The 13,044-nt window shown below is 47.9% G+C and overlaps 1 protein-coding gene across 1 annotated transcript in view; it reads left to right on the forward strand.

The window, feature by feature from the left end:
• The first annotated feature begins 2,744 nt into the window (after positions 1-2,744).
• The window catches only part of RRAGD (Ras related GTP binding D), a 50,440-nt gene continuing 40,140 nt past the window's right edge, over positions 2,745-13,044 (forward strand). Inside the window, exon 1 of the mRNA XM_046675987.1 lies at positions 2,745-3,145. Coding sequence (XP_046531943.1) covers positions 3,007-3,145 — 139 coding nt within the window. The 5' untranslated portion in view covers positions 2,745-3,006. The remainder of the gene's footprint in view (positions 3,146-13,044) is intronic.

Genomic DNA, 13,044 nt, shown 5'->3' on the forward strand with positions numbered 1-13,044 from the left:
ACATATCCTTTATTTGAAAGCTGACAGTATCGAAATGATAACAGCAAAAAGTGAAAAGCAATACAATTTTTCCTGTTTTGTTTGTTCACACTTTATCAATACCGTACATTTCTGAAATAACAGTTAATTGGAATCTCTTAAACCTATATATGACTCTTTTATCTACTTTGGGGTGGAGCATACTTGAGGGTTTGGTTTTTACTGATTTTTTGTGGATTTGTCCAATTCTCAAATATCTTAGGGTGTGCTCCAATCCACTGCTGGTGTTCCCCCTAACATCTTGCTTTCTGGGACAGGCAGAGGATCATCAGATAGCTCCAGCCTCTCTGGGTCTCAGGCATAGTGGGGCTTTTAGCTTAGGAGTTCTCCTGTCCTGAATCCCTGGCTCCCTGGGACACACACACTCAGCCAGCAGCCCAGGGATGCCCTGACCGTCTGGGCTGACCTTAGACTGGCTTCTAGGGCCCCGTAAGTAGCCCTCTGCAGTTTGAATCAGGCCACCTCAACGGCCTTGCCAGGCTGATGGGTTTGCTCTGGAATAGCTGAAAGTCTTTATACCTCCTCTAGGAGAGACCTTCCTCCTGGGGACTTTCTCGAGTGGATGAAAATGGACTAGGAAAACTACCCCTAGTGTAACTTCCTCTTCTAAGAGCAGGTAGAGCCTGCTTGTGCTGGTTATGCTGTTTGTCCCCCACCCCACCTCACCCTGGGACCTACCCTGCCCTCCCTCCCTACCCTCTGTGTCCTGGACTAGGTTCCAGGCTCCCTTGCCCTCTGGCTTCCAGTTGGGTTTGGCCAATGGGAGGCACTTCCAGGAGAATGGAAGGTGGGAGGAGAGAGAGGTCTGAGTATCTCTTCCCACTGCTGTCTCCACATGAGGTGCTTCTGGCAGAGGCTGTGTCCTCACCAGCTATAGCTGCTGTTTTGTGTCCAGGACTCTAGCTCCCTTCCTTTACTCCTACCAGTTTTGGGGTGATAATCTCTTCCCACTGTTGCTAATCCCTGTGTTGATTCCCTAACCTCTGCCCACACCCCTGTAAATTGTCCCTTCACTTAAAGGCTTTGAAGTTAAAATCTTTGCATGTGCCATCTGTTTTCCACCTGAGAAGGACCTTGATTGATATAGTCACACCAAGTTATACTGTCTCCACCTGGAAAATCTGAAGACTTTTCCAATTAGAAGCAGCCACCTCCCAGGCTGGCCGCTGGCAGAGTGGTTAAGTTTGTGCGTTCTGCTTCAGCGGCCCAGGGTTTCACCAGTTCGAATCCTGAGTATGGACATGGCACCGCTCATCAAGCCATGCTGAGGCTGCATCCCACATGCCACAACTAGAAGGACTCACAACTAAAAATACACAACTATGTACGGGGGGCTTTGGGGAGAAAAAGGAAAAATAAAAAAAAAAATCTTTAAAAAAAAAAAAAAGCAGCAGCCACCTCCCAAAAGGTATCTGCATCCACCTTCAACATCCACACTTACTACAAAAACCAGGACAAGAATTGCGATTTGCTATACTGAGAGCTCCTCAGGACAGGAACACTGTTCTAAGCGTATGTGGATTCTCCCTTTCCCCCACTTAGTCCAGCCCCTGGCATACAGTAGGTGCTCAATAAATGTTCCCTACAGAGGCAGCACCCTTGGGCCCCAAGAGCCTCCAGCTTCAGCTCCCTTCTTCTTTTCCTCCCCCACACCAACTGCTGAGCTGCTGGCACCTGTAGGAACTGGCTCACCATGCTGGCCACCTGGTTTATTTCTTGTTGCGCTTGACAGAAGGAAGTTCATCCACGTGACTTTTGCAGTATCCAGAAAGGGTGAGTACAGTATGTCCTGTGGTGAAAAGCTTGTGGAGGAATGCAGGTTTTAGTCTCACCCCCACATTGCTGCTATTCCTATGTGAGAATTGTCCCCCCTCTCGCCCCCCCCCCAAAAGCCTCGAAACATTTTATTTTGAGATGTAGGATTACAGCCTACGCAACAAGGAGACAGGAGGAGGTGGCCATGAATAGCCTCTGAGTGTGTTATACACCTGAGACCTTTCCCACAACGCTGCAGAGGCATTTTATTCAGTCTAGGCAGCCACGAGGCATGTTACAGAAACATTTACATCTGGGTAGGCCTGATTTTTGAATATTCTTGCTGAGAAGCACTTTGAACCATAAAGGCACACTAAAAGGCAATTGCTATGGAGACTGCGCCTCCGCCGTGCATTTCCCTGAGTTTTCTTCATGGGGCGCTTCAGCACCCACAGGGGGTTCTAGGCACGCTGATCTGGGGAGAAGCCTGGGCGCAGCAGTGTTGCGGGGGGGCCGGGGGGGGCTGGGGGGGGCTGCAACCTACTTAGGACTGGAACCCTCGCCCGGGACTGAAATCTGCAAAAGGTCGCCCGAGGTAGGGTGTGTGTGTCGGGGAGGTTCTCAGGGTGTGCAGGCCCCTAGCTCACCCGCTTGTGTGGAGACCACGTGCAATAGGGGCGCGTGGGGGCCCCTGGCGCGCAGCCGCGGTGGGTGACTGCGCCGCATCCGGGGGCCCCAGGTCCGGGGCGCGTGTCTGTGTGCCCCTCTGAGACGGTGGGGGGCTCCGCGCCCCCCTGCGCCCTCGAGTGTGTGTGCGCGGCCTCGACCCAGCGCCCGCCGAGCGGTGCCTGCGCCCGGGACAGCGCGCGCGCGCCCGTGCGGGGTGTGTGTGTGTGTGAGTGTGTGACAGTGTGTGTCAGGTGACTTGGGTCACGCAGTCTCTCTCTCCCTCCTCGGGGAGGAACTGCCGCGCTCCGGCTGACTCCTCCGCGGGCGGGCGGGGCGGGGCAGGGGGCTCCGGGCGCGCCGGGAATCGCGGGCCCCAGACCTGGACGCCGCCTGCCGCGGGGGACGCGCGGCCCCCGCCTCCGCCGGCTCCCACGAACCTCCAGACAAAACCCCAATTCAGAAATCGTTGGCGAGCGGCAGGCGAGGAGGTTTGGCCCCCACCAGGAACCCCCGCCGCCCCCGGGACGGCCGGCCGTGGGCGCGATGAGCCAGGTGCTGGGGAAGCTGCAGCCGGAGGACGAGGACGACGACGAGGAGGAGGATGAGCTGGTGGGGCTAGCGGACTACGGGGACGGGCCCGACTCCTCGGACGCCGACCCGGACAGCGGGGCGGAGGAGGGAGGTGAGCGCGGAGTCCCCTGCCCGGCCCCCAGCCCCGCGCGTCCTCAGCTTGCAGCCGGGGCGGGCGCGCGGGCCGCGGACCTGGAGGGGATCCGGGAGAGCAGAGTTGCGGGGTGGGGGTGGGGAGGGGCTCTAGGCGCAACCGCGAGCCGCGAAATGGGGGCGCCGGGTGCAGGCGGCGGAAGGGGGACCCGGGTCAGTGAGAGGGCAGAGAGGAAGCGTCTGAGCAGGAGGGACAGGCACTCTCTGGTCCCTTCCAGGGCCAGTACCTCCCCCCCCCCGCCCCACCCCGAGCTCTCCGCGGGGTCTGGGGGTTGGGAAGAGGAGGGGACCGCCCGGCGCGCCCTGGGACCTCTCCCTGAATGCTGCTGTCGAAGCCGGGGTCAGATGTCGGGGCTAAAAAAGGCAGCCGGCGGCAGCGTGACTGGCAGGGTCGTCGGCAGCTGCGGGTGTCAGTCTCGCCCTGTGTCGCCGGGGGAGGGGTCCTGGGGCCGCCCAGGTCTGCGGCGTGGGGGCACCGGTGGAGCGGCCGGGGGATGCGCCCAGGATGGGAGTCCCGGAGTGGCCGCGGGTTTCCCGGGATCCAGGCAAATATGGTTGTTAGGACACCTTATCTGTGCTCAGTGTCACCACCTGGGCATGGCAGCGCCTGCCCTGGAGTGAGCGCGGGGCGGGGGAATGCGTTGCCGCTCCGAAGCAAACTCTGTTTCCTGTTCAAGAAGCGGCATTTAGCAATTGTTTAGCCTGTGGGGGCTTCCTACACTCTTAAGGCCTAAGGAAGTTGAGAGCTTTTTAGGATTCCAAAAAGGTTCATTTTTTTTCCCCCTCCAAAGCAAGGGGAAAAAGTGCTTTATTGAAAGGTCACTTGAAAAGGTCAGTAGAATGAGGCAGTTAAACCTAACGTCCAGGTGAAGCCGTATGCATCCTAGAGAAGGAACTAACTTTTAAAATTTTCACTTTGAGGAAATTGTATGAGGGATAAAACTTTGTGACTATTGATTTGAAGAACTTGTGTTGGAAAATTCATTGAACTTATTTTAAATTCTCTATTCAAAGCCTTTCTCCAGAGGACACTTTTCATTATTTTACATATGGTGGGTGCTGCTTTCAAATACTCAGAAAAGGAAGGGAGTTAACTAAACCTTGAGCCTGAGAGCTGAGAAAGAAGCTTTCCAAGTCATCCTTTTTCATAGTGTCCTGTCTCCAGCGAGGATTTGTGCTAATTCCCCATTTGCTTAAACTGGTGTGTGCACCTGTGCTCTTGTCTCTTCTGCACGCCCCATAATTGGTCCCACAGTTGAGCACGCGGCCACATTTTTGTAGAAAAAGGCTTTCAACCCTTCTGTTGGAGCCTCTAGGGCTACCTTTGGTAATTAAATTGTTCACTCATTTCATTATTATTCAAATTGCGTTCGTTGGCTCCTCCTAGATTCTTAGGAGACTCCAGAGATGGAGAATGGGGATGTATTTGCAAAGTATTTGAAATGGAAGACACACAATAGGGTGCACGGGTGATAATCTTTAAAAAAGGAAAAGAAAGAAAAGAGTCTATATCCGGGAAGAAAAGCCCTGTAATTTGATATTGTCCTGGGAGCCAGAGGTTCCAGGAAAAGCACAGGACCTGTTTGTTTATTCTGCGGTTCTTTAAGGGGGCGCTATTAAAATTTGATTTGGGGACTTGAAATTGAAGCGAAAGTGAAGCTTTGCCTGAGGGGTGGGATTTCCTGTGGGGAGGGCTTCCCCGGAGCCTGCTCTTAGATGCTGTCCCCGCTCCTAACCTCAAGGCAAACCTGTCTGTAACCATGCTTTTGATTACTTCAGTAATAAAACCCTCCCTCGTGAGTTCTTGGGATTAACCTGGAATCTTGCTATAAAAGCCTTGAGTATATTTATGTGGTATGAGGAGTATCAAATGAATATTTGCTCCTGCAAACATTACTGAAGCTGGGCCTTTCCACCTGGGCTCGCTGTGGATAGGTGGTCTGTCCCCAGAAGACTTCCTCCGTTGTCTCTGCTCCTGTTCTTTCCATGTGTCCCGGGCTTTGGTTTTGGGGTTTAGGCCTGAACACAGAACCCCTCTCAGGACATTCGCTTTCTAGAGTAGCAGATAGGCTCCTCAGTCAGCAGTTCTAGCAAGGACTGACCCTGACAACTGTCATGACCCCTGATACCGTCCCAAGAGCTGGGATGAGGGTGGAGGTTGGGAGTTGTGACTTCGAGGTGCCACCAAAGGGCCATCCTAATTTCTGATAGGCCCTGGGCATGGGTTGCATTATAATCCTGTATTATTTTTGGTTCAGTTTACATTTACCTATTCCCAAACTTAAGAAGTGGAATGTGGGGAGAAAAGGACTTATCTACTGTGAGAAAAGATGGATGTGGTGCACTTTGAACCATGAACAAAGCATTTTTCTAATAAACCCTCCTCCCCCTTCACCTTCCTAAGGAACTTGGTTTGGTGCCTGTGCTTAGTGGAGACCTGGGGCTTTTTCCATGAGGTTCAGAAGTCTACCCTGGTGGGTGGGATGCAGGACTACCTAGCATTACCAGGTCAGCTGCAAAGCAATTTATCAGGAGCTCTGCAAAAGAATGTGGACTGAAGGTGGATAGTATGGCTTTCATTTCCCTTAGTCTTATAAGGAACCTCTGACCTTATTTGTACACTGGGTGACTCGTAAGTTTTACTACACTGTGCTAAGTTTGAAAGCATAGTGCCGCTAAGGTGAGACTTCAGTTGCTCTTCTCTGGCTTGCACTCCCAATTTTATTCATGAATAGCAGGAGTGTCTTTGGGCTCTTGAGGTCTGTGAAGGACAGATTTGGGCACGTCTCAACACCCCTTTCAGGGCAGTTAATCGGAGAGCAGGTGCATCTCACCCTCAACCTCCACGCTCCAGATAAAACTCCAGAGAGAGGAGGCAATAAATAATCAAGCCATTAGAAACAATTGCACCAAAAATAATGATTGTTTTTAGACACATGGACTTTAAATCTTTAGTAAATTACTGTGCTTGAAAAACTATAATAACAAGAAAAGCAGTTAAAAGATCATATTTAATCAGAAAGTGAAATTGTTTTTCTTCAAAGTCCCTCCCAGTTTTTAGGGGAAACTTGGCTGAGCTGCTCCCCCACAGTCCAGCTAAGTGCGGTCTTGTTTCCATAGCAGCCGTGCCTTCTCTTAGGGTCTGAGGAAGTGACAGTCTAGGTGGTGAGTGGAGGCATGAAAAATCCAGGGTCAGCAGGTGATACTTCCCTGGTGGGTGTAAATTCAGTGAATCCAGCAGTTTGTATTTGTTCATCGTTATTGTCAGTTTTTTGTTTTCATAAAATAATTTTAGAATTATTAGTGAATTCATTTTCTCACTGTTCCTTGAGAGTAAGCAGAGATGATTGTTCTCCTGATACTGAAACTGTGGCTCGGAGATGCCAGGGGACTTTTCTGCAGCCACAACATGAGCTAAAACTGAGCAAGGTTTAGGAGAGGGTCAAGTTTGTGGAAATGTAAGTCCCTTTCTTTGTCATCCTGCCTTGTCCCAAAAGAGTTGGGTTGACTACAATCCTGGCTATAGCTAATCTCTTGAGTTTTCTTCTGGCCCTGGAAGTACAGAGATAGAAAAGAGTTGAATAGCTGGAAATACCGAAGAGTTAAAAATGATGTGACCAAGGTCACACCTTAGGCACAGTGCTCATCAGATGTTTTGTAAACCTGTTTCAGTGATTGAGGGTATCGTAGAATCTTGATTCTCTACTTTTGTCAGAAATCTCTCCCATTTTAATATTAGAACAGACATAAGGTGGTCTTTTGGAAAAATGAGGCAGAAATAGCAAGGTCTGGAGTTCCTTATATTATAAGGGTGTGGCTCTGAGTTTGAGAGATCATCTTTTTCAGTCCCCAGCTGCCTGAGAGTCTCTGTCTGAGTTCATTCTCCTTTGTTCAGCGCCCCCACCCCGTGGGTATTGTTGATGACAGGATTGCACTTCCTACCACAGCCACTTCTTCCTGCTCATTTTTGTGTCTTTCTTCTCTACCTCCTCTATTCTTCCGTACCTTTTTTGTAAAACTTTTTTTATTCTCCCTCTTCTGGTAAAGCCTCAAAGCGCTCTTGTGACAGTGGCTTTTCCTGGTTCCGCTGTGTCCTGGGAGCTGGTCGACCTTCTCCTCTTGAGGCCCTCTGGGGAAGACTCCAGCCCAGTTTCTTGGTGTGTAAAATGGAGGACTACGTAAAACCAACCTCGATCACTCTCAAAGTGATCGTTAAAACAAGGGTTCAGAAGAACGCTTTTCCCTTCTTGGGGGAGCAAGGAAAATTCTGATTGGTAATCAAAACCCATTAGAAACGTTACTGAATACATATGTTAAGGAAATATTCGTCTATAAAATCACGTTTTTTAGTTACCTGCCAGCGTGAAGTGGGAGGATTTCATAGAGAAAGATTTGGTCTTCACGTATAAATAAAATCACCTTCAAAAATCTTTATGCCTTTGAAAATATACGTTCTGTTTGCATTTAATTCTCCATACTAAGTAGTTAATCAAATGGACAGTGAATCTTCATGATTTTTGCATGTTCTCTTATTTTCTTGTTTTTTATTGTGGTAGCATTGGTTTATATTATTAAATAAATTTGAGGTGTACATCATTATATTTCGACGTCTGTATAGACTGCATCATGTTCAGCACCAAAAGCCTAGTTGCCATCCATCCCCTACACATGTGCCCCTTTACCCCTTTTGCCCTCCTTACACCTTCTTTCCCTTCTGGTAACCACTAATCTGTTCTCTTTATCTATGTGTTTGTTTATCTCCCACATATAAGTGAAATCATACAGTAGTTGTCTTTCTCCATCTGACTTATTTGCTTAGCATAATACCCTCAAGGTCCATCCATATTGTTGCATATGGCAAGATTTCATCTTTTTTATGGCTGAGTAGTATTTCACTGTATATATATATACACCACATCTTATTTATCCATTCATCTGTTGATGGGCACTTAGGTTGTCTCCAGGTCATGGCTATTGTGAATAATGCTGCAGTGAACATAAGAGTGCATATATCTTTTTGAATTCGTGTTTTCACGTTCTTTGGATAAATACCTATAAGTGAAATTGCTGGATCATGTGATAGTTCTTTTTTAAATTTTTTGAGAAATTTCCGTCTTGTTTTCCATAGTGGCTGTACCAATTTACATTCCCATCAGCAGTGTACTAGGGTTCCCTTTTCCCCACATCCTCTCCAACAGTTGTTATTTCTTATCTTTTTAATAGCCATTCTGATGGGCATGAGGTGATAATCTCATTGTGGTTTCGATTTGCATTTCCCTAATAGTGATGTTGAACATCTTTTCATGTGTTTGTTGGCCGTCTGTATATCTTTTTTGGAAAAATGTCTATTCAGATCCTCTGGCCATTTTTTAATCAGGCTTTTTTCATTGTTGTTGTTGAGTTGAATGAGTTCTTTATATATTTTAGATATTAACCTTTATTGGATATATGATTTGCAAATATGTTCTCCCAATTGCTCAGTTATCTTTTCATTTTGATGATGGTTTCCTTTGCTGTGCAGATGCTTTTTAGTTTGATGTAGTCCCGTATGTTTCTTTTCTCTTTTGTTTCCCTTGCTTGAGGAGATAGATTTAAAAAGATATTGCTCAGACCAATGTCAGAGAGCATACTGCCTATGTTTTCTTTTCTTTTTTTAAAAGATTTTATTTTTTTCCTTTTTCTCCCCAAAGCTGATACATAGTTGTGTATTCTTAGTTGTGGGTCCTTCTAGTTGTGGCATGTGGGATGCCGCCTCAGCATGACTTGATGAGCGGTGTCATGTCCGCACCCAGGATTTGAACCAGCGACACCCTGGGCCGCCGAAGCAGAGCACACGAACTTAACCACTCGGCCAAGGGGCTGGCCCCTGCCTATGTTTTCTTTTAGGAGTTTTATGGTTTCAGCTCTTACATTCAAGTCTTTAATCCATTTTGAGTAAATTTTTGTGCATGGTGTAAAAGACAGGGGTCTATTTTCATTCCTTTGCATGTGGCTGTCCAGTTTTCCCAACATCATTATTGAAGAGACTTTCCTTTCTCCGTTGTATGTTCTCACAAAATCTCTGATTAAGGGTACTGTTATTATTCATATAATAACTCCCACTTGTGTTGAAATTTCATATTGAACCCTGGGGTCTTGAGTGTATAAGTAGTTCATTGGTCAGAAATATAAAGGATCACAGATAATGTTGCAAATAAAAACAAACCAGAGGCCTCTTCCTAAAACCATAAGTTTATAGAACCTTAAGACTTTGTTGACTCTACAGAATACTAATAAGCAAAGAAATTCTAACTTTCCCTTAGGACTGAGTGAGCCTCTCACTGTAGTCACATTCCACAAAAGACCCTCTCGTTACCCAGGCTTGGGCTGGGAAAAAAAGAGAAAAAAAGAAGCTGCATGTGTATGTGTGTGTCCTTGATAGAGACTGATAGAGGAGGAAATAAATACTGATGGAGGGCTGGAGACATAGAGGACATGTATGGGGTCACACAGCTGGTAAACGGCGTAGCTGGGACTTGAACCCCAGCCTGGCACTAACGAGTACTTTTTTTTTTTTTTAAGATTTTATTTTTTCCTTTTTCTCCCCAAAGCCCCCAGTACATAGTTGTATATTCTTCGTTGTGGGTTCTTCTAGTTGTGATACGTGCGACGCTGCCTCAGCGTGGCCCGACGAGCAGTGCCATGTCCACGCCCAGGGTTCGAACCAACGAAACACTGGGCCGCCTGCAGCGGAGCACGCGAACTTAACCACTCGGCCACGGGGCCAGCCCCACTAACGAGTACTTTTTAAACTGTTCCCCTTGCCATCACTTTGGCACCATGCTATTCTAATTCTTTCATTAAATCTTTGTTTTATTTTCCCGTTTTGGACCTGTTCAAAGGTGTCACCTCTTGGAGAACTGTCCTTAATTATAATAGCTCTCAATTGTAAAATACATCAGAATTTATGAAGTGCATTTCATACGAGGTCTCGTTCTCCCCAGAGAGACCCCTTGAGCTCAGGAAGGCAGGGCCAACCCGTTAGAACTGTGGAAGGAGGTGCACATTGCCCTTCAATTCCCATTTTCCTGATTTCGGGTTCTTTCTTTGTTGTGGACATTCCCAACCCACAGATCAGCCAGGCATGCCGGCCGCCTTGTGCTCAAGGTGCCAGCCGTCTTTCTCTCCCTTCCTTCTATATTTACAAGGCCTATTGCTTTTTGACAGGGCTCTGCCAGTTACTGATTAAGTCATTAGCCTGCAGGTGTTAAAGCCTGAAAATGGCCCAGTTAGATGACCACTCCCCATGATGCTATTCCTTGGGTCACTGAGTTTCCGTGGGATCTCCTGCCGACTATTTGCAAAGCTGGGCTGTTTGGGAAATGGTACTGCAGGACCCACTGCAAGATAGGTAAGGTGTGTTTAGTACTCTGACCACAGTAGATAAACTTTATCCAGCATCGAGTTCATCCTCTTAATACCGAGTCCTGGTCTGGGCAAAAGTCATACGAAGTTTCATTTTAAAGCTTCAGTCAGTTTAGCTTCAGATTCAACTCAGTCACGTTCATTCAATCATCCTAACCAACAAACATCTATTGAGTGTTTATTGTGGTAAGCACAGAGGCCTCAGGTTTTACATCTGTAAAGGATAAACGCTGTCACTTGAGGATTACATGGGACACAGGTGGTCAGTAAATGGTAACTGCTGAGTGATAAGAGGTTGGAGCAGGTTGATTTGAGCTGTTCCGTGGTGGCCAAGGCTAAAACCTCTGAAATGTGCCCTCGTCTTCAGCCAACAAGATCAGGGAAAAAAAGGACCATCAAGGCATGGACACCCTCAGCAATCTGCATTTCCGCTTCAAACCTGTCTGCAACACCCTTCTGAGGCCCCAAATGCTTTCCTCACTGAGCTGCAGGCCGACAGGCACCCCAGAGTCAACAACTTCAGGTATCCGTTCAGCGTCTTCCGCTTCACCATCTTGCTGAACGGGCCCTTGCTCACTTGGTCTTCCAGGTCAGGGACCTGGGGCTTCTTTCTCCCTTATCCTCTGTGTCCAGTGGGTCACCAAGTACCATTCAGTCGATTTGAACTTCTCACAAATCTGTTCCTTTTGACCATTTCCACAGCCTGTGGCTTAGTTCTTCCATTTCTTATTTTTCTAGAACAACCTCCTAACTGCTGTCAACGAGGGGGGGTGGGGGGGGGGAACTTTTCCTCTAGTCTCTTAGCTTCTGAATGGGAGCCTGCAAATTAAACTGACAAAAGACAGATCAAGAAGAGAAAAACAGATTTAATTACATACTAATGCATGAGAGTTCATCAAAAATGCAATTCAAGGAGGTGTTTAGGATTTGGGGCTTATATACCATCTTAGAGGATGGGGAGGGGCAGAGGGGCACTTCTGGAGAACAAATGACTTCTTAGAAGGGGGTTGGGGAAGGGGCACTTATGGAAAAACAAATGACTTTTTGGAAAGAGAAATGGGCCCCTGGGAGAAAAGGTGGGAGATGGGATAGTTTCGGGACAGCGTCTGTTTGGGTGTGGTGCCAACTTCTCTTCTCATTTCAGTCTGTCTCCAACAATAGAAGATCATAGTTGCTCCTTTTGGGAGGCTCTGCTTTAGGCAAATAGGGATTTCAGGAACTCAAATGCCTTTAGCTGAAAATAATTTCTACCCCACAGAGGCTTATTCTAGGCCCTTCATTGTCTCCACACTGACCCCCCGCCCTTAGGGAGTCTATTTCTAGAGTGAACTTCCTAAAGTGTAAATCTGATCATGTTAGTCTCCCCTTAAAATCCTTGTGGGGGCCGGCCCCATGGCCGAGTAGTTAAGTTTGCCTGCTCCGCTACGGCGGCCCAGGGTTTCGCTGGTTCGGATCCTGGGCGCGGACATGGCACCGCTCATCAGGCCACGTTGAGGCGGCGTTCCATGCGCCACAACTAGAAGGACCCACAACTACAATATACAAGTATGTACTGGGGGGTTTGGGGAGAAAAAGCAGAAATTAAAAAAAAAAGAAAAAAAGATTGGCAACAGTTGTTAGCTTAGGCCAATCTTTGGGGAAAAAAAATCCTTGTGATTTCCTCATGTTTTTCTGGGTGAAATCCAAACTTCCCAGCATCTTGTTTGTGAGCTAGCCTGTTCCCTCTCTCTCAACTCATTTATTCCAGGATATTTATTGGATTCACGTCACATGCTACATTGTATTCTGCCTGTGTATATGTGAGAGGGGCAGATATTAAACAAGTAAACAGACAAGAAGACAAACTTATAAACTAAAGAGATAATTTTGTATAGTGATAAGTACTATTAAGAAGACACAGGGTTGTTAGGAAGTGATGGGGCCCAGCTGAGATGAGAGGACGTAAAATTCCCTCTGGGCCGAGTGGGAAGAAGGCGAGGTGAATCCTGGGGAGAGCTTAGCAGGTGGAGGCAGGGACAGGTCCAGACCCTGAGGTGAGGAAGCGGAGGCCAGTGTGGCCGCAGGATAGGAGCCGGTGGGGAGGATGGATTAGGCACCGGATGAGAGGGTAGCCCACACAGGGCCTTTTGCGGAAAGAAGGCGTTTCGGTTTTATTCTAAATGCTGTGGGAACCTACTGGGCAGTGTGAAGCCTTTTCTTGCCTTTTAAACTACAGTCCCTAAACTCTGGGAAGGTCAAAATCTCTTGCTGGCACGACCGTTCTCTCATTCATCTCTTTCGTGCCTCCTCTTCTTTAAGACTCGGATGTTATTTGTGCCGGGAGCCCTCTCTGAGCCGGTGGCACCTAGGTAGCAGTGCATCGTAATTGTCAGTCTCTCTTGTCGATTTCCCCCTCTAATCGCTAAGGGATCAATCTTGTCTTTGTGATGGCAGCCCCTGGCTCAGCCCTGTCTA

The sequence above is a fragment of the Equus quagga genome, chromosome 11 (genome assembly GCF_021613505.1).
Source record: "Equus quagga isolate Etosha38 chromosome 11, UCLA_HA_Equagga_1.0, whole genome shotgun sequence".
Classification (NCBI taxonomy): Eukaryota; Metazoa; Chordata; class Mammalia; order Perissodactyla; family Equidae; genus Equus; species Equus quagga.